At 40.3% G+C, this 26,168-nt stretch overlaps 1 protein-coding gene across 4 annotated transcripts in view; it reads right to left on the bottom strand.

Moving 5' to 3' along the window:
- Window positions 1-26,168, bottom strand: part of Spin1 (spindlin 1) — a 66,280-nt gene that overhangs the window by 16,934 nt on the left and 23,178 nt on the right. For 2 of the 4 annotated variants that reach the window (XM_042686666.1, XM_042686667.1), the window contains exons 2-3: window positions 23,190-23,399; window positions 5,063-5,111 (exon numbers count right to left, since the gene is read on the bottom strand). In XM_042686666.1, the coding sequence (XP_042542600.1) occupies window positions 5,063-5,111; window positions 23,190-23,241 (101 nt within the window). In that variant the 5' untranslated portion in view covers window positions 23,242-23,399. Of the gene's footprint in view, window positions 1-5,062; window positions 5,112-15,541; window positions 15,632-23,189; window positions 23,400-26,168 lie in introns of those variants that run through there. The other 2 variants (XM_042686668.1, XM_042686669.1) reach the window with 2 other exon arrangements.

The raw sequence follows: 26,168 nt of genomic DNA, 5'->3' as shown, positions 1-26,168 counted from the left end.
ACCAGTATAGATATGACTGTGAAGTTTTTCTTTTTTCTTTGATTGGTCATGGGGCGTGAACTCCAGGCCTGGGTGCCATCCCTGAGCTCTTCAGCTCAAGGTGAGCGCTCTACCACTAGAGTCACAGTGCCACTTCCAGTTTTTGAGTGGTTAACTGGAGATAAAGAGTCTCATGGACTTTCCTGCCAGGGCTGTCTTTGAAACATGATCCTCAGCCTCCTGCATAGCTAGGATTATAGGCATGAGCCACCAGTGCGTAGCTTGTGAAGGTTTTTTTAAAGCTCTATTATTTAAACTTGCACACTACCAGTGTTGCAGTCTTAGGGATGAAGAATGCTGCTATATCAGTTCTTTCTGCTGGCCTGCCCTCTAGATTCCAGATTTGCTAACAACTACATATGTGAGCCAGTTCCTTTCTGAGTCCTCCCTTCTTCCTTCTCCTACTTCTCCTATCCCTCTCTCTCCTATTTTGTTCATTGGAGAAATGAAATAGATCTAGATCCATGAAATTTTGATCACTTTGAAATTCAACATAACCACTATAAAGTTAGCAGAATTTCTGGTTCAATTTCACATCCCTTCTACCACATGGGCAAAATTCTTCTGTAAATAGGAATCACCTACAGTTCTTCTTGATGTTTGGTAGATGCCTCTAATCACATTCTCCTACATTACTTTGTGCCCTGGCTGGCCTCAACCCATGATTCTAGAATTATAGGCATGAACCATCATGCTTGTCCCAATTCCTATATGCCTCTTTTTTTTTTTCTCTCTCTCTCTCTTTTTAATTGTTTTTAGATTACTTTTAGAATGCCATCTCCTTATTCCCAAAAGAACTCACATATTTAAGAGAGATATTATTTCTGTCCAATTCACTTAACGAACAACTTACAGGTTTTCTACCAACAAATGCTGGTGGTAAAAATAAATATTAATTAAATCAGGCATTGGTGGCTCACACCTGTAATCTTAGCTACTCAGGAGTCGAGATCTAAGGAATGTGGTTCAAAACCAGCATATAGGCAGGAAAGTCTTATCTTCAATTAACTACCAAAAGGCTGGAAGTGGGAGTTTAGGCTCAAGCACTAGCACTAGTCCTAAGCATAAAAGCTCAGGGACAGCACTCAGGCCCTGATTCAAGCCCCAGAACCAGCACTAAAATAAATAAATAAATAATTTAAAATTGCCTAAAATAAATAAATAATTTAAAATTACCTATTTATTATAATCAGGAATCAATCTTTCTGATTATTGAACTTGAATGAATAAGCGGCCAACATTACAAGCAAGAGTGTTTAAAGCAGAAACACAAAAAAAGATCAGACCATCTTCAATATTAATAACATAGAGGGCTGGGAATATGACTTAGTGGTAGAGTGCTTGCCTAGCATGCATGAAGCCCTGGGTTCCATTCCTCAGTAACACATAAACAGAAAAGCCAGAAGTGGTGCTATGGTTCAAGTGGTGGAGTGCTAGCAGGGAAAGTGCCCAGGCCCTGACTTCTAGACCCAGGACTGGGGGGAGGGGAAAGGACAGAGAAACACAAGTTGTTAATAATAAAAGAAGACTTAAAGGCACTGGTGATAAGGTTCAAATGATAAACTCCTATCCAGCAAGTACAAGGCTCTGAGTTCACACCTCCTTAGTTGCACTGATAAAAGACTAATGGAAGGACAGACAGACACAATAAAGTTCTTCCAACCTGCATCTAATTAAAGACAGAGTTAGAACTTCCTTAAGTAACATGCAGCTTATTAAAAACGTCTCATATCTGACAATATGCCATTTTCATTTATTTGTTCATCCATTTTGTAGTGCTGATGATCAGACTTAGGGCCTTGTTCAAAGTAGACAAGTACCCTAGCACCAAGCTATACCCTAAGCCTAAAATCTGGGTAAGTGATGCTAGATTTATATACTACTTCACTTTTATACACACACACACACACACACACACACACACACACACGTGTGTGTGTGTGTGTGTGTGTGTGTGTGTGTGTGTGTGTAAGATCTTCCATGGTAAAGATTAAATACTGAAAAAACAAAGCTGGAATTAGAGACATGGCTTAAGTGGTAAAGCACCAGTTGTGAGTGACACAGCCATGTGAATTGATCTTGGTGGTCCTCTCCTGGGAATATCCTCCTTTTATCTCACTGTGTCAATGTCTGGAATCCTGTGTGATTTATCCTGTCGCGTGCGCGCGCGCGCGCGTCTTTTGCCATCCAGAGTGTTTACTTGTAGATGTTTTGGAGTAACGGGGACAACACAGAAATGGTGAAACAAATGTAGCATTGACGAATCTATCGTTTTCAGTATAGTCGCAGAACTGTGATACCATCATTACATCCTAAATTTAGAACATTTTTATTATTTGCAAACAAGCTCTTTTCCTAAAAGCTACTACCCACTTCTCCCTTGGTCTTAGGCATCCACTAACTTTCTGTACAGATAGGTTTGCTGAATCTGAACATTTTATTTTATATAAATGGAATGATATAAGCTGAAAAGCAAAAGATCAAATACTGAATAAGCACGTTAAAATATTTTAATCTCAAATTGCTAATTAGAATTTTGAAATCAGGAAAAATAAAAGTTAAAGCTTTTCCATATGAATTGAACATATGAATAGGAACACAAGACAAAGTGTTAGAAATATGTCAAATTACTAAGGAAAGACTGTTAGTCTTTTCTGAACCATTTACTTCAAGAACATTCCAAGTAGAGGAATGTGTGTGTGTACACATGTGTGCATATACATATATATATTTTTTTTGGGGGGGGGGGGGCGGTGTCAGTTGTGGGGCTTGAGCTCATGGCCTGGGTGCTGTCCCTGAGCTCTTTTGCTCAAGGCTAGCATTCTACTTTGAGCCACAGCACCACTTCCAGTTTTCTAGTGGTTAACTGTAGATAGTTGTCTCACAAACTTTTCTGTCCAAACTGCCTTTGAACCATAATCCTCAGATCTCAGTCTCCTGAGTAGCTAGGATTATAGGCATAAGCCAACAGCACCCAGCTGATTAATCTGTATTTTAAATCGACGGTTTTTATCAAAATGAATACAAAAGGGAAAAAATAACAACACACAGCCACTTATTTCCATGTCCATTCATCTCAAGCTGCTGCTGATCCATGGGTCACACTCTGGGTAGACAGCAATAACTGAGATCAAACACTAACTTCAGTGTTCATGTACCAAACAAGGTAAACTGAGACTGTAGGAGACACTTAAGTACTCTACTCCAGTAAATATCCGTTATATTTTGTCAAAAAAAGAAAAAAAGCCTTTCTTCCTTTACCCAGACTCCCTAGGTGCCTTCAACTCACTCTTCCTAACCAGCATTTAAGTATTTTATATTAAATTAAAGGCACCATATGCAAAATACTCTTCAACAGTCACAGTTCTACCATGAGCCAGTCCAAATAAGTCACATACTGTTCTTAGTTGTATATATTACCAATATTCTTGCCTCTAGTGATTATTATATAAAATTCATCCGAAATAAATAATCTTTTAGTAATATATTTAAAAATAAGTAAAAATGGTCAAAAAAAATGCACATTAACATTCTCAAAATCTTTTCAGTGGCAAAATCTATTTTCAATGTACTGTTTGGTCTTGATTCCTTGCCAATGACTAAAATTTGTGACATATTTCTGTGTATATTTTTGTCTTCTGTTTTTGGCAAAAAGTGGCCTACCATTTATGGTAGTGAGATGGTATTAAGTACAGCTATCACATTAACTGGCATTATCACTGGATATGGAAAAACCATAAAGGCAACAATGAAAAGGAAATTTAACACATAAGCAATCATCAGAGAAACAAGAATATACTCATCTAATCTTCAATTTTCTCTTCTCTAGGTCATTTCTTAAACTGCATATTATGAATTCTTGCTTACATATCACACACTTGAGGTCACTAGAATGCAGTAAAGGCACAAATGTTCAGCATGAGTAATTTGGAAGTAACTGCTATATAGTGAGAAAGGTGTTTGTAGCATGGTATTTCCAAGGTGGAGGAGCACAGCTACCAGTGAACAGCAGAGCTTCGGTACCTGGATACCTACAGATTATAGCACTGAGAACATACTTGTCACTTCTGGATGTGGGGATGGACACCTATACTGCCAGCATGTGAGTGGCTAAGGGACTATAAATTTGATACCACCATAGATTATATACTGAGACCATCAGCAATGCAAAACAAAGAAAGGCTACTTAATCACATTTTAATGTAGCAGGTGTTCCCTAAATGGCTAATTTAGAGAAAGTAGACAGTGCTGTATGCTAGGCAACCCTCTAGCATAAAACCCAGTTTCTGTACAAAAGAAGCTTCCTCCTGTAAATCACAGATATAGACCAGGAGAAAAGCCCTGCATCTAGACAGATCAGACTTGACAGAGACATGGGAGAGGTTCATGTGCCAATTCTCAGACCACTGCTATTTCCTATAGCTAAGCTGCTCCACAGAAATGGGAGCAGACGATTAATCTTTTTTTTGATCAGTCATGGGGCTTGAACTCTGGGCCTGGGAGCTATCACTCAAGCTCTTCAGCTTAAGGCAAGCACTCTACCACAGCGCCAATTCCAGTTTTCTAGTGGTTTATTGGAGATAAGAGTCTCACAGACTTTCCTGCCCGGTCTGGCTTTGAACCATGACCCTCAGCTCTCAGCCTCCTGAGTAGCTACGACTACAGGCGTGAGCCACTGGCGCCCGACCAGACCATTATTCTTAAAGGTTTCAAAAGATGAAAGGCAGACCAGGCCCAGTTCAGCCAGACCAAGCAGAGGAAACAAGATGGGAACATGACCACTGTTACCAGGCATTGGGTTAAAGTGAGCTGGGAATCTGCTTTTTAAAGAGGTACTTAAGTGTGCTAGTTAACTAGGGTCACAGCTGTCTAAAAATGTGTTTCTCAGGGGCATGAAGTGTGACAAAAGGGGTTAAATTGACTGGAATAGAGTATAAACGTGCAGAGAGTTAAAAATGAAACAAGCTACCCATAAGAACTGATATAAACCAGTAAAAACTAAACAAGTTTCCAAATTACTTACTTGTGGGATGTCCTCTTCTTCATCATGTTTGCAGACACTCCAGCATGGCCTGCAAGAAAGTATGCTACAGTCAGTGCAAAGCAGAGAGAATACCTCAGATCTTGGGGAAAATTTAACTTCTGCAAAACTGTTACATCAGTTTGTAAATAAACCAACAGGTTTAAGCAATTATTTAATTTACTTAACTTTTATAAAAGGAGCTAGTCTGGGCAGACAAAATGACAGTCAATACTTCACTCCCAAATCAGCCATTAAAATGCAAAACCAGCCTGACGCTGGTGGCTCACGCTTGTAATCCTAGCTACTCAGGAAGCTGAGATCTGAGGATCGCGGTTCAAAGCCAGCCTGGGCAGGAGAGATCGTGAGACTCCTATCTCCAATAAACCACCAGAAAACCGGAAGTGGCGCTGTAGCTCAAGTGGTAGAGCGCTCACCTTGAGCTGAAGAGCTGAGGGACAGCGCCCAGGCCCAGAGTTCAAGCCCCACAACCGACAAAAAAAAAATAAATAAATAAAATAAAATAAAATGCAAAACCAAGCTAGGTGCAGGTGGCTTATGCCTGTAATCCTAGTTACTCAGGAGGCTGAGCTGTGATAATCGCAGTTCAAAGCTAGCAGGAAAGGCTGTGAGACTCTTGTCCCCAATCAACCACCAGAAAAGTGGCATTGTGACTCAAAGTGATAGGATGTAAGCCTTAAGCAAAAAAAGCTCAGGGACAGCACAAAGGCCATGAGTTCAAGTTCCAGTGTTTGAACTGCACATGCACACATGTATACACACATTCTCTGTGTTTGTTTGTTTTTTTGTTTTTTTTTTGTCGGTCATGGGGCTTGAACTCTGGGCCTGGGCGCTGTCCCTCAGCTCTTCAGCTCAAGGCGAGCGCTCTACCACTTGAGCTACAGCCCCACTTCTGGTTTTCTAGTGGTTTATTGGAGATAGGAGTCTCACGGTCTTTCCTGCCCGGGCTGGCTTTGAACCATGACTCTCAGATCTCAGCCTCCTGAGTAGCTAGGATTACAGGCGTGAGCCACGGGCACCCGGCTCTCTCTGTGTGTTTATACATAACAAAAGCTGCATAAACAAAGCTGTAAGAATGGAGAATTTTTGCTATGAACCTGGAACTTCAGAACTCCCTTTTCATAAACAAGTAGAAAACAAGCAAAATGTATAAGCATCTGGCTTCCACGCTGGGGTGTCAGGCAATGAACATTACAGGAACTGGGAGCAGAAAAGCAAGCAAGGGGGCCTAACACTGAAGTCACTCCTGAGACCAATATTTGGGTGATGGTATATAAAGGAGCACTGGCCTTGTCAAGTGGAGAACCAGACTGCAATTAGGGGGAAATGGTGACTGGAAATATGGAACAGAGGATAGATAGCACAGGAGGGGCCTTCTCAGAAGAGAAGCTTCAGTAATGGGGGTGAGGGGAAATATATTACTGATTCAGTAATCTGGAGGGGAGACTCAGTCTTTAGCTAAACACAGACCTTCACATAAAGAGTTCTGGGAAATAAAACAATGATGTTACATTCTATTCAGCCTGTCTTAGACACTTGGGGCAATCATTAACAGTAGGGGGGGTGGGAAGGAGCCGGTGCTGGTGGCTCACACCTGTAACCCTAGATACTCAGGAGGCTGAGATGTGAGGATCATGGTTCAAAGCCAGCCTGGCAGGAAAGTCAGTGAGACTCTTCTCTCCAATAAACAGCCAGAAAACTGAAGTGGTGCTGTGGTTCAAGTGGTAGAGCACTCTCCTTGAGCTGAAGAGTTCAGGGACAGTGCCCAGGCCCAGAGTTCAAGCCCCACAACCAACCAAAACAAAAAAGGAAAGAAAAATAAAAGAAACAATAACAAGTATATCAAAGGTAGAACAAGATGAAAACTCAAAGAAAACCATTCCACACTACTTCCTAATAAAAGCAATTTATTTTTTCTTTTCTTTCTTTTTTTTTTTTTGTACAAACTTGGGGGAGGGCGGGGAGAGAGGGTGAAAAAATGCAGCAGCAGAGCTTACTGGACACAGAAAATTGAACTATACAACTCGTGGTAAAAATAGAAGAGAATAAGCAAACAGAAGACACAGTACAAAAGAAATGTAGGGCTGGGAAGGTGGCTCAGTGGTAGAGTGATTGCCTTGCATGCATGAGGCCCTGGGTTCGATTTCTCAGCACCACATAAGCAGAAAAGGCTGGAAGTGGTGCTGTGGCTCAAGTGGTAGAGCACTAGCCTTGAGCTGAAGAGCTGAGGGACAGCGCCCAGGCCCAGAGTTCAGGCCCCACAACTGACACTCCCTCCCACCCCCAAAAAAGAAAATATATTCATTACCTGACTCATGTAAATTGTAATCCCTCTGTACCTTTATAATTACAATATAAATTAAAGCCAAGAACTATCAATGTAAGCTAGGAGACACCAGCATAAATCTCTCAGGTACAGGAAAAGAAGCAAACCAGTCCACCTATGGGCACAGAGTACTACTACTAGTCAAGTCTTCTAGTTCCATCCCCCAACACCAAGGACAAGTACAGTAGATGAAAATAGTCTAAAATGAACCAAACTAAGAGACTAGAAAGGGAAGATCCAAAAATTAAGACAAATTAACTTCAGGAAAAACAACAGTACTATAGATCACAAAGGACATTTCAAAATGATAGAGGTTGATTAATCAAGAAGTCATAATAATCTTAAATACACATAAATGTAATTAAGAGTACTGAAATTCATGAAGTAAAACTGGCAGAACTGAAGACAAAGTCATATCCATATAATTACATGTAATTATATAACTCTCCTCCTTAGCAATTGATACAAGTAGGCAGACAATCAGAAAGGATTCAAAAAACCTGTAAATCATGAACAGCCAACTTGAAACAAATGCCAAAATATACATTTTTCTCTAGTTCACATGCAACATTGAACCAGAAAAAAACATAGTCTGAATCATAATACAAATCTCAATACACTTCATAGAAAACAGGAAAAATATTCTCTTACCACATCAGAATCAAACTAGAAATAAATACTAAAAAGCTATCTCAACCAGTGGAAAAACTAAGAGGGAAAAACTAGGGGAAAACTAGGAGAGCAAAGGGTGACACTATCCAGAAAGAAACGTATTCTTATTTTTCTTTTTTCTTTTTTTTTTTTTTGGGTCGGGTCGTGGGCGTGAACTCTGGGCCTGGGCACTGTCCCTCAGCTTTTCAGCTCAGGACTAGCGCTCTACCACTTGAGCCACAACGCCACTTCCGGCTTTTTTCTTATGTGGTGCTGAGGAATCGAACCCAGGGCCTTAGGCATGCAAGGCAAGCGCTCTACCACTGAGCCACCTTCCCAGCCCAAGAAACGTATTCTTTTCCTCACTTATGTAACTATAACTCCTCTGTATATCACCTTTATTAACAATAAAAAAAAATTTTTAAGTTATCAAGCCAGGCACTGCACATGCCTAAAATCCTAGCTATTTAGGAGGCTGAAATCGGAGGATTGCAGTTCCAAGTCAGCCAGGGCAGAAGTCCTCGATACTCTTATCTCCAATAAACTACTCAGAAAAAGCCAGAAGTGGTATTGTGGCTTAAAGTGGTGTAGCCTTGAGTACAAAGAGACTAAGAGACAGTACCCAGGCTCTGAGTTCAAGCCCCAGGACCAAAAAACAAAGCTTTCTGCAGCAGTGATACTCACTATAAATACTATGAAGAAAATGAACTAAATAACTTGTGGTTGGGAATGGGAGGAAAAACTGGGAGAGCACAAGGGGAGGAATGATACTGTCTAAAAACAAATGTACTCTTTTACCCGACATGTAATTACTACCCTTTTGTACATCACCTTAATAATAATTTTAAAAAATTAAAAAATAAAAATTACAAAAAATTTTAAAAAGTTATGTAAAACACTAAACAACAGTCTTATTAAAAACTTCTACAAGAAATGCTGGCAGGCATGTGGGGGAAAAGGAACCTTTTTGCACTGTTGTGAGAATGTAAACTAGTACAACCACTCTGGAAGGGGGTTGGGAGGTTCCTCAAAAAACTAAACGTAGACCCTATGACCTAGCCAAGAGTGATACCAGCCAAGAGTGTTATCATTCTTGGCCTTTATCCAGAACATTAAATAAGCCAGGATACTGTAAAGACACTTGAATGTCCATGTTCATTGTTGCATTATTCACAACAGTAAAGTTACGGAAATAGCCCAGATGCTCTATAATAGACAAGTAAATTAAAACAAAGAAAAATGTGGTACTTATACACAATGAATTTTACTCATCCGTTAGAAAAAAGATTATGTCATTTGCATGGATGGACCTAGAACAAATCCTGCTAACAGAGGTAAGCCAAACTCAGAGAGACAAATGGCACATGTTTTCTCTCATATGTGAAAGCTGGATCTGAAATACAATGGGACATGGTAACTTATACAAGCATTTACACACAATCAGACTGAGGTAAAATACTCTTAGGGGAAGAACCCAAAGGATTAATGTTTAAATGGTCTTCTGAACATTTAAAATACTATTTATCACCAGGTGCCAGTGGCTCACACATGTAACCCTAACTACTCAGGAGGCTAAGATCTGAGGATCACGGTTCAACACCAGACTGGGTAGAAAAGTCCTTGTGAGACTCTAATCTTCAATTAACCACTCAAAAACTGGCAGTACAGCTGTGGCTCAAAGTGGTAGAGCACTAACCCTGAGCAAAAAAAAGCTCATAGACAGTACCCAGACCCTGAGGTTCAAGTCTAACAACTGACAAAATAATAAATAATAAAGTAAAATACTATTTATCAAAACAAATTCCAGAAAATGGAAACATTTTATTGTATTTGCTTTAGTTTTTTTTTTTTTTGGGGGGGGGGTCTTGGGGGCTGGGGAACAAATGGGGAAGAACAGTGAACAAATACAATCATCATATTCAGTAGATACTATATGGAAAATGAACTTTGCAACCTGTGGACAGGAACAGGAGGGGCAACTGGGGAAAAGCAAAGGAAGGAGTGACATTGTCTAAAAAAGAAATGTACTCATCACTTGACTTATAAAATGGTAAGCCCTCTGTACAACACCTTAATAATAACAATAAAATTGTTTTTTGCTTTTTTGTTGTTTTTTTTTTTAACAAAATCTATGGATCTAAAAAAAGAAACTTAATGAAGATTTTAAAAATTTCAGGGCTGAGAATGTGGCTTAGTAGTAGAGTGCTTGTCTAGCATGGATGAAGTCCTGGGTTCCTCAGTACCACATAAACAGAAAAAGTCAGAAGTGTGCTGTGGCTCGAATGGTAGAATGTTAGCCTTGAGCAAAAGCAGCTCAGGGACAGTGCCCAGGCCCTGCGTTCAAGCCCCAGGACTGACCAAAAAAAAAAAAAATCAAATACTGTGAAAAATATTATGGACTCTGGGTTTGCATCATTAGGAGTACTTGCCATAGATACTGAACAGATCTAAGTAGGAAGGAAAAGAGGGATTTTTAAAATCAAAACAATGGGGTTTGACCTTGGCATTCTGCAGTTCCTGTTCCTTGGCCTAATATAGTAAATTTTACACTTTAAAGATACAAATATCTAGCCCGGCACCAGTGATTCACATTAATTGTAGCTACTCAAGAGGCTGAGACATGAGGATCATGGCTCAAAGCCAGCCTAGACAGGAAAGTCCTGAGACTTATCTCCAATAAACCACTCAGAAAACTGGAAGTGGCACTGTGGCTCAAGTGGTGGTGGTAGCCTTGAGCTGAAGAGCCCAGAGTCCACAACACACACACACACCCCCTACCTTTCTGGCCGGGTGCTGATGGGCTCATGCCTACACACACACACACCCACCCACCCCTACCTTTCTGGCCGGGTGCTGATGGCTCATGCCTACAACCCTATCTTTCTGGTGCTGATGGGCTCATGCCTACACACACACACACACACACACACACACACACACACACACACACACACACACACACACACACACACACACACACACACACACACACACACACACACACACACACACACACACACACACACACACACACACACACACCCCTACCTTTCTGGCCGGGTGCTGATGGCTCATGCCTACAACCCTATCTACTCAGAAGGCTGAGATCTAAGTAACAGTTTGAAGTCAGTTGGGACAGAAAAGGCTGAGGGACTCTTATCTCCAATTAACTGGCAAAAAGCTGGTAGAGATATGGTTCAAGTGGTAGAAAGCCAGCCTTGACAATTAAAAAAATGCAAGAAGAGCTCAAAATGTTGGGTTCATATTTACTAATATATTCTAGCAAGTAAAAACATTTAACGAAAGAATCAACAATTCTCCAACTGGCCAGAGAACTGATGCTACAGAACAAACCACTGTCCCTAAAATGAGAAAAAGTCATACAAATACAGAGGATCACAACTTACCCAATCACAATTACCATAAGAACCAGTGCCAGGATAGGAAAACCTAAACTGTCTGTACCTGGAATTGCTAGTCAGTGAGGCAAAGGCTGCAGAAAGTGAAAACTGCTTATAAAAAGACAATTTTTTAAATATACCCTTTTAAGTCCTTAAAGAATTAAGTGCTAGCCAGGCACGGGTGGTTCATGCCTGTAATCCTAGCTACTCAGAAGGCTGAGATCTGAGGATCGCAGTTCAAAACCAGCCTGGGCAGGGAAAGTCCATGAACTCTTATCTCCAATAAACCACTCAGAAAACTGGAGGTGGTGTTGTGGCTCAAGTGGTAGAGTGCTTGCCTTGAGTTGAAGAGCTGAGGGACAGTGCCCAGGCCCAGAGTTCAAGCCCCATGACCGACCAAAAAAAAAAAAAAAAAAAAATTAAGTGCTTAAAGTCCTTAAAGGTTCCACCTTTGTAACTTTATATATACTTATTTCAAAGTAAAACTTTAAAAAAGCATTAGACTTACTCTTCTGCCTATCAGCACTGGGTGAAAATAAAGATGGTGAATGATGCTTTCAAAGTGTTGGCAAAATGACCGAACCCAAACTCACACCCAGCTAAACTACCAACTCAGGACATATACTTCCACACATACATAAGCTAATACTGACAACTCATAATCATCCTTCAGAAAATTCAGAGAAAAGAAATATAAACATAAAATTTAGAAACCAGAGATCCAACTTAGAAGAGCAGTTCCAGTATGACTTCCATGATAAAGGCTGAGACCCATACAGATGTGAGCAAGAAACAAAACTGACCACAGAAAAGATAATAACCTATATCACAGACAAGAGAGTAATAACACTAACATAAAAAGGGCTTGTAAAAGTGAAAAGGGGATGTGATAACAAGAGAGGCCAAATAGAGCCTTTGTAGTACATGATAGACAGCATCACATAAAAAGCAGTAAGACACAGTTTGTTTCTTAACCATAAGGTGAACAAAATCCACAGTTTAGACAACACTTATCACTAGCAAGCCTGTGGAGAAAAAGAAACTTCCAAATTACTAGTAGAACTATAAAACTGTAGCAGCATCTATGGAGAAGAATCCTTTGATTCTCACAAAATTACACCTCTGTTTTAATCTAAATAAAATTCTACTTCAGAAACCCGTTCAGTGACACACTGGCAAGATATAGTCTCTTGCCAGGATATGAAAACAGTATCTTGAAGATATTATTTGAAGCAGCAAAGTATAAACAACCCAAATGCTCAGTAACTACCTAAGTCACAGAATAAACAAAAACAGAATCTCGGTGCTATCCAGTTGTAAAAAGCAACAAGAAGATCTCTATAAGCTACTTGGAGCAATTACTAACACACTGTTAAGTGAAATGAGCAAGTAACAGAAGGAAAGAAGTACTATACATACTACCTGGCACTGGTATCAGTATGTCACTGAGAATGTGAGTTACATCATCCATCTAAGGATTACCAACATTAAGGGGGACGACGACAAACAACAAACAATAACAACAACAAAACCCTCTGTAATGTAAATTGCTTTATCATATCAATTTGTTAGAAAAAATAGAACCATCATTTATAAAATAAACTGTGATATGACTGAAAAACATCAACTCTATACAAAAACCATGATGCATAAGAAAAACAATCTAATCTGTTTTAACTCAAGTTTATTCAGACATTGTGAAGTAAGACCAACTCCTACAGAACATGGTGTGGATTCAGTGTTCCAAAGATCAAGAGTAATGCCCATTCAGCAGTCCACTTGGATTAGAAATCTTAAACAATCCTCACCCAAATCGCATTCCATGGCTCCAACCCAGTGACCCATTCCTTCCCCTAAGTAGTTTCCTCGATACTTTCTGTTCCCCAGCAAATTCACTGAACCCTACTTTGTACAACAAGCAGCAGTCTCTAGTGATGCAGTTTCAACACAAGGTAGGGGCATATGACTAAATAATTTTAAGGGAGAAACCATTATTTAAATTCAGCCCTGGTATCAAATATCCAAAAGAATAAATCTATCTCCAGAGAAAACACCCACAAATATGGATGCATGAACTCCCCTACAATGTAAGTGAATACTACCAGGCTACAAATGCCACCTATCATACAGCTCCCACCAACTTCTAGTGCCCTGCTACAGGATCACAACAGGGTTAAGGAAAACGTATCAAACAGAGAAACTCACAAGCAGGGCTGATGACATACTTACTTTATATTCTCAGAAATATAAGCTACTTGCATTCATGAAATAACAGAATTTTGAAAAGGCTCCTGGACCTTTAAAATGCTGACTACAGGGGCTGGGAAGGTGGCTCAGTGGTAGAGCACTTGCCTTGCATGCTCGAGGCCCTGGGTTCGATTCCTCAGCACCACATAAGAAAAAAGAAAAAAGCCGGAAGTGGCGCTGTGGCTCAAGTGGTAGAGTGCTAGCTTTGAGCTGAAGAGCTGAAGGACAGCGCCCAGGCCCAGAGTTCAGGCCCCACAACCGGACCCCAAAAAAAAAAAAAAAAAAAATGCTGACTACAATTTGAAACACATACATATACACACTCAAGAAATTTTCCCTAAAAAGAATTAAAACTAGCTAGGCGCCCATGGCTCATGCCTGGAATCTCAGGAGGCTGAGATCTGAGGATCACAGTTCAAAGCCATCCAGGGCAGGAAAGTCTGTGAGACTACTTATCTCCAATTAACCACCAGAAAACCAGAAGTGGCACTGTGGCTCAAGTGGTAGAGCTCTAGTCTTGAGCTGAAGAACTCAGGGACAGCACCCAGGCTCAGAGTTCAAGTCCCACGACCAACCAAAAAAAAGGAGTAAGATCATAAAATGAATAATTGGAAAAATAAAATGAAAAACATCAACCAAGAGGCACATGTATCTAGAGATGAGAGAAAGAATCAAAGCAGGGACACAAAATTTCATGTTGTTGAAGGATTAATCTATAGGCTGAAAGCCTGAAACAATAAATTTAAAGAAAAAAAAAGCCACACACCAACTGAGATTATCATAAAATTCTAAAACACATTAACAAAGACAATTTCAGCCGGGGCACAAATGGCTCATGCCTATAATCCTAGCTACTCAGGAGGCTGAGATCTGAGAATCTCGGTTCAAAGCCAAAAGCCGTGAGACTCTTATCTCCAGTTAACCACCAGAAAATCAGAAGTGGCACTGTGGCTCAAGTGGCAGAGTTTAGCCTTGAGCTAAAGAGCTCAGGGACAGCGCCCAGGCCCAGAGTTCAAGACACATGACATTGACCCCACACACACACCCAAAAGAAAAAAAAAAAAAAAGACAATTTCAGCTAAGCATCAGTGGCTCACACCTGTAATCCTAACGATTTAGGAGTCTCACATGGAGGATCTCAGTTCAAAACCATCCTCGCCAGAAAAGTCCAAGAGAGTTCATCTCCAAAATAACCAGCAAAAAGCCAGGTTGCAGATTTAGCTCAGGTGGTAGAGTGGCAACCAAGCAAACATGAGGCCCTGAACTCAAGCTCTGGTATGATCAAAACCATAGGACAATTTTCAGAGTTCCCAGAAAGGAAAGAAACTGCTGGACACACACTAAGCTGTGCTACCAGAAAGGACCACACAGACACAGTCTTTATTGCCAGCCAGCTTCTACACTGGGCATCTTAGACCAAAGTGCAGTGCTGAGCCATTTTTCAGGGCTCCTTTTATGCAGATAATTTACATCCTTGTTTGCTCAGGGGTGGAAAGTCCCTAAAGGGTTCTTTCCCTGCAGGTGTGAGCCAAGTGGGAAGTTACAGAAGCTAAACAATGCTTTAAGCAAGCATGATCCCTTTCTTTCTAAGACCTGTTTCTATGACCTGTTTTTATGGTACACTGAGTACATTTTTCCAACCCTCAAGGAACTAGTCCCACGGGTGGGGGTACTTTCAAAATGGAGTAATATCAAGCAGAACCAAGGAGTTCTATTACATTGCATAAGAAATAACAATGGCACCAGCTTCCCTAAATAGCAACAGAACCTCAAAGACAATGAATAAAACAATGCTTTGGAATTCTGACTGAAAAGGATTTTCAAACTTAGTCTTACCCAGTCAAATGATCAAACAGGAAGGTAGGGTAAAGACAGTGTCAATGGGATGGCTCAAAAATCTCTCTTCTTCCTAGGACTTGGGAAACCGAGGCAGATGGATCATGAGTTCAAGTCTATATAGTGAAACCCTGTCTCCAAAAGAAAAAGAGAAAGAATGCCTATTTCTGAAAAGCTGTTACCATTCAAGCATATACAAATGTAGAGGACATGAACAGATTACCCCCACACTCTATTTATATTTTCCACAGTCTACTCATTTGCTGCTTCCTCTTGAAACTTTCTGAAGACACACTCTTAATCTAGACAGAGTACACACCCAAAGTGGAAGCATAGCATCCAGAAAAAAACAACATGGGGAAAAAAGAAGAAAAAAACACCAAACTGGGTGCTGGCTGCTCATTCCTGTAATCCTAGCTACTTAGGAAACTGAGATCTGAAGATAGTGGTTCAAAGCCAGCTAGGCAGGAAAGACCACGACATTCTGATTTCTAAATAACCAACAAAATGCCAGCACCTGAGTTCAAGCCTTAGCACTAGCACCAAAAATAAATGAATTTATTAATGGAAACGGAATTCTAAGGTGGCAATGATGCATCATACAAAATAATAAACAACATACAAAAAATTGTAGAAAAGCATGAATATAAACAATTATTGTACCACATTTGACTGTGCGGGAAATTAGACTAAGAATTTTATAGATGCATTTTATGATGCTTTAAGTTTCTAACAAATTTTAACAAATAAAACATAAGTAATCAAAAATTAAAGCCCAAGAAAAACAAAATGCTGTTATCAAAATCCCCAAAACCAAACAAGGGCTGGGTGTTAGTGGCTCATACCAGGTGCTGGCTGTTAACACCTTTAATCCTAGCCACTCAAGAGGCTGTGTTCTGAGGATAAAGCCAGCTTTTTGTGAAACTCTGATCTCCAGTCACCAAGAAGCCTAAAGTAGAGCTGTAGCTTAAGTGGTAGAACGCTAGCCTTGAGCAAAAAAAGCTTAGGGACAAAACAAAGGCCTTGAGTTCAAGCCCCAGGACCAAAAAAACAAAGCAAACAAACAAACAAAAAACCCACTATACACACAAGGAATTGCACTTGGCTCAATAATATTCAGTATTTTTCGGGCTGGGAAGGTGGCTCAGTGGTAGAGCGCGTGCCTTGTATGCCTGAGGCCCTGGGTTCGATTCCTTAGCACCACATAAGCAAAAAGAAAAAAGCCAGAAGTGGTGCTGTGGCTCAAGTGGTAGAGCACTAGCCTTGAGCTGAAGAGCTGAGGGACAGTGCCCAGGCCCAGAGTTCGGGCCCCACAACCGGACCAAAAAAAAAACAAAAAAAGTATTTTTCATAACCAAAACCACTAGGAGCATAGTAGAAGAAGATATATGCTAGAAACCTAAATTCTTCATGAGGGGCCAAATGCAAAACATAGAATACTCTTACTATTTACAAATTCTGTTACTTTTCAAGAATCTATTGGTTTTGTTTATGCCTTTTGTTTTCGTTGTTGGTCTTGATGTTAGTACTGATACTGGAACTCGGGGCTCTCCACCAGCCTTTTCTGATCATGGTGGTGTTTTAACACTTGAGCATGCCTCCAGCTCCAGCTTTTTTATAGCTAATTTAAGATTTATCTGCCAAGGCTGGTATTAAACCACCATACTCTTTTTTTTTTTTTTTTAACTCTTATTTCAGCTTCCTGACTAGCCAGGATTACAGGTGAGAACCTGTGGTACCTGATCCTACTTCTCATTAAAAGCTTCTCAGCAAAACTTGACATATTCAAGCACACATTTTTATTAATTTTTAAAAAAATCTAGTTTTCTAAAGCAAAGAACCCTTTAAAAAAATCTAGTGGTAGCCAGGCGCCGATGGCTCACGCCTATAATCCTAGCTACCCAGGAGCTGAGATCTGAGGATTGTGGTTCAAAGCCAGCCCCAGCTCAGGCAGGAAAGTCCACTAAACTCTCATTTCCAACTAACCTAACAAAAGTTCAGGGATAGTGGCCAAGCCCTATTCCAAGCCCTAGGACCCACCAAAACAATAAATAAATAAATAATATATATATATATAATGGCAAAAATGTTAGCTAAACATAAACTGGGTACATAAATACACATTAGTATCATTCCTTGTACTTGTTAATATAATTAAAATGTCAGAAAAAAGGAATACCAGAAGCTTTGGAAAACCAGTAAAATAAAGTAAAATAAAGAAAAGCTACACAATTTAAGAAAAAAAAAATCACTTAACATTATTTGTTGGACTGAGAATAGAATGCAGTGAGAAAGCCCTTGTCTCAGATGCCTAGGCCCTGAGAAAAACTTAGTGCACCAAAAAAAGTACTTGCTATTCATTGTTCTTAGGCAACATCAACTATTTCATAATTACATAGATAAGCCTTATTTTCAAAACAGAAATCCCTAATATATTGAAAGAAATAGGAGTTGGCAATAATCTATTTAGCATGGCCATTTAAAACAAAGCTACAAAAAAATAAAATAAAATAAAAAAAGCTACTATTCCTTTGACAAGCCTCCCCATCAGACCAAGGTCAAGCTCCTTCTGTTGAAGTTTGTCAAGTCTTGGAGATGTCTTAGTGAATATGAGTGCAGAAGTCAGCCTATGTTGAATTCCACTTGCTCTGGGAGCTTACAGGTCAGAAGATGAAAGCCCTAGGAGAGCAGGCAGTTAAAGCACTAGAACCCAACCAGGCCAGGACATAAACATGTGAGCCAAGAAGCCTCTGTGATGGACCCTGCCTAAGAGCATAGCTGAGGCCTTTTGAGGGATAAATTTCCTGGTATTTGCAAATAGACAAATCAATAAGGACAGAGCATATATCCATTGTCAGAAAGAACCAGTGAAGATTTCATAAGCAATACCAGCAATACCAATCAGAAGTTAGCAATCTTCCCCAAATAAGATATATACTACTGTAATACTTGTAAAATATGTATTTGGTTCTCCTGTTTCTAGAAACTGGGGGAATCTCTATAGTGGTAAGAGCATCTTTATTTTTTTAATTTTTTTGTCAGTCCTGGGGCCTGAATTCTGGGCCTGGGCGCTCTTCAGCTCAAGACCAACACTCTACCACTTGAGCCACAGCACCACTTCTGGCTTTTTCTGCTTATGTGGTGTTGAGGAATAGAACCCAGGACCTCATGCAGGTGAGGCAAACACTCTACCACTGAGCTACCTTCCTAGCCCACATCTTTGTGTTTTCAAGAAAATAATCAGTGGCTGAATGAAGGCTTCAGGATGGGAAGTTGGTCAATGGAAAAGACCAAAATAGAATTATAAAGGTTAAAACTTTCAGTCAAGGTGTTTTGATCACCTATAGTCAATGATGTAATCAATTGTGTCTTTATAATGAGAACTCCATACAAGTAAAAAATCTGGGTTTGGACAGCTTCCTGACTGTCTCACACTCAGAGGTGCCTGCAGGACGATGCACTCTGGTGAAGGTAGGAAGTTTTGTGCCTCTTCCCACATACTTCATCCTAAACAACTCATTCATCCATATTCTGAGTAATACTTTTCATAATAAGCAGAGGGATGCTAGTGCTTCTGGAGTTTTGTAAATAAGGCTGTGGAAAATCAAATTTATGGGGCTGGGAAGATGGCTCAGTGGTAGAGGGCTTGCCTTGCATGCCTGAGGCCCTGGGTTCTATTCCCCAGCACCACATAAGCAAAAAGAAAAAAGCCGGAAGTGGTGCTGTGGCTCAAGTGGTAGAGCACTAGCCTTGAGCTGAAGAGCTGAGGGACAGCACCCAGGCCCAGAGTTCAGGCCCCACGACCGGACTCAAAAAAAAAAAGAAAATCAAATTTATAACTAGCTCTGACACTATCTCTAAGTAAAACTGAACTGAAATGAGGGAGTGAGATGTTGCCTGGATGGTATGTCCCAATAGAACTGCTTGGGTGCTGGACAACAGAAATCCACCCCATAACATTTTGATTAGAGGTACTGTGTTGTACTGAGTTTGAAAAATAGGGAATAAAACACTTAGTCTCCCCACCCAATAGTGAAAAAGAAAGCAATATCTTCATAGTCTCTCATGCAAAAAATAACAGGCCAACTGGCATTTACAGAGGACTTATTTAGCTTTGGCCTATGCCATGTACTATAAGAAATAATAACAATAATAGAAAATGGGAGATCAAAAGTACTTGTAAACATAATCTCCCCCTTACAACAAACAAAAATCTCTTGATTGAACTCCATAGTTACTCCTACAATGCTACTCCCAACTAGAGGATGGCTAAAATCAGAAAAGCTAGAACTTAGAATGGTATGCATAAAAGAACTTTGAGGGCTGGCAAAGTGGTAGAGTGCTTGTCTCCCATGCATGAGGCCCTGGGTTCGATTCCTCAGCACCACATAAACAGAAAAAGCCGGAAGTGGGTGCTGTGGCTCAAGTGGTAGAGTGCTCGCCTTGAGCTGAAGGACAGCACCCAAGCCCCACGACGGACAAAAAGAAAAAAAAAGAACTTTGAAAAGTAGTTATTACTTCAAATGACAAAAACCTGGGTGATTTCAGTCCCTGCTCAATAAACCTGAAGGCATATTTTTTATTAGTAATATAAAAGCATCTTATTACATACAGAATGATCAACAATAATCATATCAATGTGCCAAGTACCTAGCATCTCATTTAGTTCTTAACTGTTATAAATATGATCTCTAAGAATCACTGAAATCACAACAATAGACAATGACAGATGATAAAGAATTGTCTCAGCCAGGCAAAATTTATTTCTGCATTAGAGTGACACATCAATCAAAAATCTGGCAAGCAAGCACAAAGTAACAGGCAGACTACCCTACCCCTGCCCCCCATTTATCCCCTAAATCATCAAGGTCTGCCCCTCTGCTCAGATTGGTTGAGCTCAGGTTCACAATGTGCTTGTGATTGGCTAGTCTGAAGAGGGTAATATGTATTTACATAAGATGATTTTGAAATAACATTCACAGTACACAAGTAATCTCAAAATACATCTGCATCCTCTGCTATTTCTTCAATGATTTGAGGTGTATCTTAACTCCAGTTTAAGACAAAGCCATACCTAGCCGAGCACCAGGCCAAAACAGGGACTTTTAAGGAACACATGGTGATTAAAAAAGACAGTTTTTCTCACACTAGGCCCTGAGCTCAAGCCGCAGGAACAGCACACTCACACATGCATGCACGCACACACACAAACACCCACAAATCTGAGAAATAGCTCTCAATCACAGTGTAACAACTTTTGAAATCTTAGTGATTCTGCTAGCATAATTCTCAGATCCAAAGAATCTTACAATTTTATCACAGACTTTCTACCACATTTTTATATCTGAAATAAGGTTAAGTACCATAGAAAATATCATTTACCTATTTTATAAAATACCTTCTAAGGTTTTATCTTGGGTGGAGGGCGATCAGCCAAAATCTAAATGTTTATTCTTATTATATTAACAAATATCAGTTGGTTTAATTCCTCTTAGATATTAATTCCATATTCATACTAGTAAAGTTCCTTTAAATAAACCTACTATTTTTCTTCTTTAAAGATGTTAAATATCCTGATTCTTTAAATCACATTCATCTAAAATAAACGGTGGCTCATGCCTGTAATCCTAGCTACTCAGGAGGCTCAGATCTGAGGATCACGGTTCAAAGCCAGCCCCAGCAGGAAAGTCTGTGAGACTTTTATCTCCAATAAATCACTAGAAAATGGGAAGTGGTGCTGTGGTTCAAGTGGTTAGAGCACTTGCCTTGAGCTTAAGAGTGCAGGGACAACACCCAAGCCCAGAGTTCAAGCCCCACAACCAACAAAGTTCTCCAGGTATCCAGTGGCTCATGTCTGTAATCCTAGCTACTCAGAAAGCAAAGATCTGAGGATCCAGGTTTGAAGCCAGCTAGAGGATGAAAGTCTTTTATCTCTAATAATTAACCACCAACCATGCCAGACTGGAGGTGTGACTCAAATGGTAAAGTACCAGCCAGGAGCAAAAAGTCCATTCAAAAGTTTGAGGCAAGCTGACACTGGTGGATTATGTCTGTAATTGTAGCTACTCAGGAGGCTGAGATCTGAAGATCTCAGTTTAAAGCTAGCCTTGCAGGAAAGGCCGTGAAAGTCTTATCAACAATAAACCACCAGGGCCTGGGAAGGTGGCTCAGTGGTAGAGCACCTGCCTTGCATGCATGAGGCCCTGGGTTTGATTCCCCAGCACCACATAAGCAAAAAGAAAAAAAAAGCCGGAAATAGCGCTGTGGCTCAAGTGGTAGAGTGCTAGCCTTGAGCTAAAGAGCTGAGGGACAGTGCCCAGGCCCAGAGTTCAAGCCCCATGACCGACCAAAAAAAAAAAAGTATGAGGCACACTAAGCAATGGTGATTCAAACCTGTAATGCTAGCTACTAAGATCTGAGGTTAGTGGTATAAAGCCAGCCAGCCCAGGATAGTCTGTGAGACTCATCAATTAACCACCAGAAAACTGAAGTGGAGCTATGGCTCAAAATGGTAGACAGGGGCTGGGAAAGTGGCTCAGTGGTAGAGCGCTTGCCTTGTAAGCATGAGGCCCTGGGTTCGATTCCTCAGCACCACATAAGCAAAAAGAAAAAAACCGGAAGTGGCGCTGTGGCTCAAGTGGCAGAGTGCTAGCCTTCAGCTGAAGAGCTGAGGGACAGCGCCCAGGCCCCACCACCGTACCAAAAAAAAAAAAAAAATGGTAGACAGCCAGGCTTAAGCAAAGGAGTTCAGGGACAGTGCCCAGACTCTGAGTTAAAGCCCTACTACCAACCAAAAGCAATGCAAGGCACTGTGTTCAAACTTTGGCACCCATACAGATAGACATAGATACACATGTAAAAACCTTGATTTACTTACTGTAATCCCATTAATAGGTATTTACAATTCACTTGCTAAATTTACCAGATAAAAATACTTATCATGTAGGGAAAATGGACAATCTAGAACAAATTGTACTAGTTAAGTAAGCCAAGCTCAGAGACAAATGGAGCATATTTTTTCTCATATGGGGAAGTTAGATCTAAGATACACCAGCATATGATAAATTATACAGGACTCTACACATTCATACACAGTGGGACAAAAGGAAGATACTCTTAGGAGAAGAACACAAAGATGCAATGCCTCTATGCCTCTGATTAGCAAAAAATGAACTCCAAAAAGTGGAAACAAAAGGGTTTTTTTTCCCCCCTTGTTGTCTTGTTGATCTGTCTTTGGAGGAGGGAGTTAAGAAAGGGCACAGAACTGGAGGGACAAAGGGTGAACAAACGCAGCAGTGCTCAGTAGATACTATTGTGAAAATGAACTATACAGCTGGGGGAAAGGGTAGAGGCAGGAGGGAAAAACTAGGAAAGAGCCAAAGAAGGGGTGACATTGTCTAAACAAAAATGTACTCATTACCTGACCTATGAAATGGCAACCCATCTGTACATCACCTTTATAATAAACAATAAAAAATAATAAATGTTATCAACCTATATTCAGAAAGTATTTATTATGATTTGTCCCTTTTCCAAAAACTAGACCTGTTTTTTTTTTTAATACTGGAAAATACTAAGCACCATGAATAGCAAATAACTAGATACATGTCAAAGTTCTTGTTTTTAGAAGTGCAGTTGTACTGCTTACCTGCATCAGCTCTGGACCGCTGGCCAGGTGTCTTTCCGAATGGGGTCTTCATTCATCTGTATTTATGTGAGCAGCAGAGCTGCTTGACTAGGGTGAAAATTCAATACTCTCCAACTTGAAACTTTCCAAGGAATGTCAGTGTTTTCGTTAATCCACCATCCAAGTGTCTCTTCTAGGAGCTTAGCAAAATTACACGGACTCACAAGCACACTGCAAAATAGTGAAGTAATTCATTACTGGAGCAGTGAGAGCAAATTGCCTCATGAGCCACTAAACAGAACATACAATGTAGACCTAAGTTTTAGTAAAATGTGCTTCTCCCCGCCATTCCCCACAGCAATTACCTGCATTTCCTGAAGACCTGGATTCCTAGCACAGACTAAAAGGGCTAAGAGGAGGCAACAGACTCTTTGGAAGAGGAAAACAAGACTCCAAAGTAAAATTACTCAGACATCAGCTCAAGACACTTCCCCACTTGGGGCTGGGAAGGTGGCTCAGTGGTAGAGTGCTTGCCTTGCATGCCTGAGGCGCTGGGTTCGATTCCTCAGCACCACATAAGCAAAAAGAAAAAAGCCGGAAGTGGCGCTGTGGCTCAAGTGGTAGAGCGCCAGCCTTGAGCTGAAGAGCTGAGGGACAGCCCCCAGGCCCAGAGTTCAGGCCCCACGACCGGACCCAAAAAAAAAAAAAAAAAAAAGATACTTCACTATATTCTAATGCATCTGCTCTTAGATATCAAAAAGGGGGGATCCTAGGATTACAGAAAAGGCTTATTCTAGCACAGTTTATATCCCAGTAGGAGAAAAAAAAAAAAAAAGAGCTAGATTATGGAGGCAGGTATAAGTGGAGAGGAGTGAGAGGTGCTCACCTGGACGGAGGATAGGAAAATCAGTGGGCGTAGACAGGACCAAGGCTTGCAACCAACAAAATTTTGCTTTTCTCTTTCTGTTCCCAACTTTTGAGAAACTAGAGAAAAACCTTAAAGAAACTTCCTCACTCATGCACATTTAAGTAATTTTATGAAAACAGTCTTATCATTGAGAACAAATTTGGTTTCAAAAGTTAAAGTCCACATAGTGAAACATATTTTCATAGATATTCTCATAAGACATGAAAAATCACTACAAATTTCACTGATGACATTTGGTTCTCATATAGTAAACTCTTTTTTTCTTTTTGGTTGGTCACGGGGCTTGAACTCTGGGCCTAAGCGCTGTCCCTGAGCTCTTCAGCTCAAGGCTAGCTGTACCACTTGAGCCACAGCACCACTTCCGGCTTTTTCTGTTTATGTGGTGCTGAGGAATCAAACCCAGGGCCTCATGCATCTTCCCAGCCTTTGTATATTAACCTTTATGATGCTTACGCTTAATAACAATTACTTGGATGAATTTAAAGAATTAAACAGAATGCTTAATTAATTGCCTAGAAATTAAAGTATTGAAAATCATTAAAACAAGATGTCTAGTGAAGAAGAGAAAAATAAATCTAACTTTAAGATAAAAATCCTAAACTAAGCCATGTACAGTGGTTCACATCTACAATCCTAGCTACTAGAGAGAATCATGGTTCAAGGCTAGACTGGGTATAAAGTTCACAAGACCACCACACCCCAACCAATAAAGCTGACATACACTTGTCATCCAACTTACATGTGAAGAGTAAATAGAAGGATGGTGGTCCAACTAGCCTGGGACAACAGTGAGACCTTGTTTGATAAAGCAAAAAGGGCTACAGGGTGTGGCTCAGGTGGTAGAGCCTAGCCTAGCAAGTATAAGCTCCCAAATTCAAACTTCAGCATCATCAGGAAAAAAAAAAAATCTAAACTAGCCAGGTGTGCAAGGCACCCAAAGTCTCACATACTTAAGAGCCTGAAGCAGGAGGAATAGTTTAGTATCTAAGTTTGAGTTTAGCTTAAACAATATAGCATGAATCGATCTGAAGAAAGCAAACAAGCTAGGCACAGTGGCTCATGCTGGCCATCCTAGCTACGAGGGTCAACCAGGACAAAAAGCAATTCCCTATTAGAAAAGGAATGAAAGGAAAAGAGCTGGGGTATGTATAGTTCAAGTGGTAGAACATCTCACTAGCAAAGCTCAAGGTTCTGAGTTCAAACTTCCAATGATACAAAAATGTAAAACTCTAAACCAGAAATACCTTTTCAAAAATCATTTAATCAATGATTTTATAATTAACTGATCCAACACATATTCTGAGTTCCTAGTGATAGAAACAGGTTGGAGAGGAAACATGAAGCAACCAAGGAAAGGTGATATAGCTCAGAAGCAAAACACTTGTCCAGTAAGTGCAAAAACTCATCATTGTAAAAAACACAATTAAAAAGTTAATAAATAAGCAAAATAACTAGTATGTCAAATAGTAACTTCCTAGGATGAGTGCTACAACATTCACTGGTAACTAACCAGTTACCCATCTCTTCAGACTATCCATAACCATCACACCAAGCCTCACATCCTCATTTACCCGATTTACCACCAGAAAGGTAATTCAACTCCACCTCCACACTGGTTTATCTTAATATTATCATTCTCCTCTCCCTTCATGGCCAAACTCTCTTGAAAACAGTGCTTAAGCAAAATGTGGTTTACTGTCACCCTTAATACCTGTCCACTCACCTCCATGTGAGGCCACAGTTGTTTCTATTTCTCACTGACTATACTAAATGTTCCTACCCTAATCCTCCACTTGAAAACACATGCATACTCAATAATAATATACCTTTCTGGTAGTCTTTACCTAATGTTCCAGTCATCTGCATACTTTAAAGACTTTGCTGTCTGGGCTGGGAAGGTGGCTCAGTGGTAGAGCGCTTGCCTTGCATGGCAGAGGCCCCGAGTTCGATTCCTCAGCACCACATAAGCAAAAAGAAAAAAGCTGGAAGTGGCACTGTGGCTCAAGTGATAGAGAGCTAGCCTTGAGCTGAAGAGCTGAGGGACAGTGCCCAGGCCGAGTTCAGGCCCCATG

The sequence above is a fragment of the Dipodomys spectabilis genome, unplaced genomic scaffold (genome assembly GCF_019054845.1).
Source record: "Dipodomys spectabilis isolate Male_0828 unplaced genomic scaffold, ASM1905484v1 ptg000098l, whole genome shotgun sequence".
NCBI lineage: Eukaryota > Metazoa > Chordata > Mammalia > Rodentia > Heteromyidae > Dipodomys > Dipodomys spectabilis.
The sequence above is the reverse complement of the archived record's forward strand: the minus strand, read 5'-3'. Positions and strand labels throughout refer to the sequence as shown.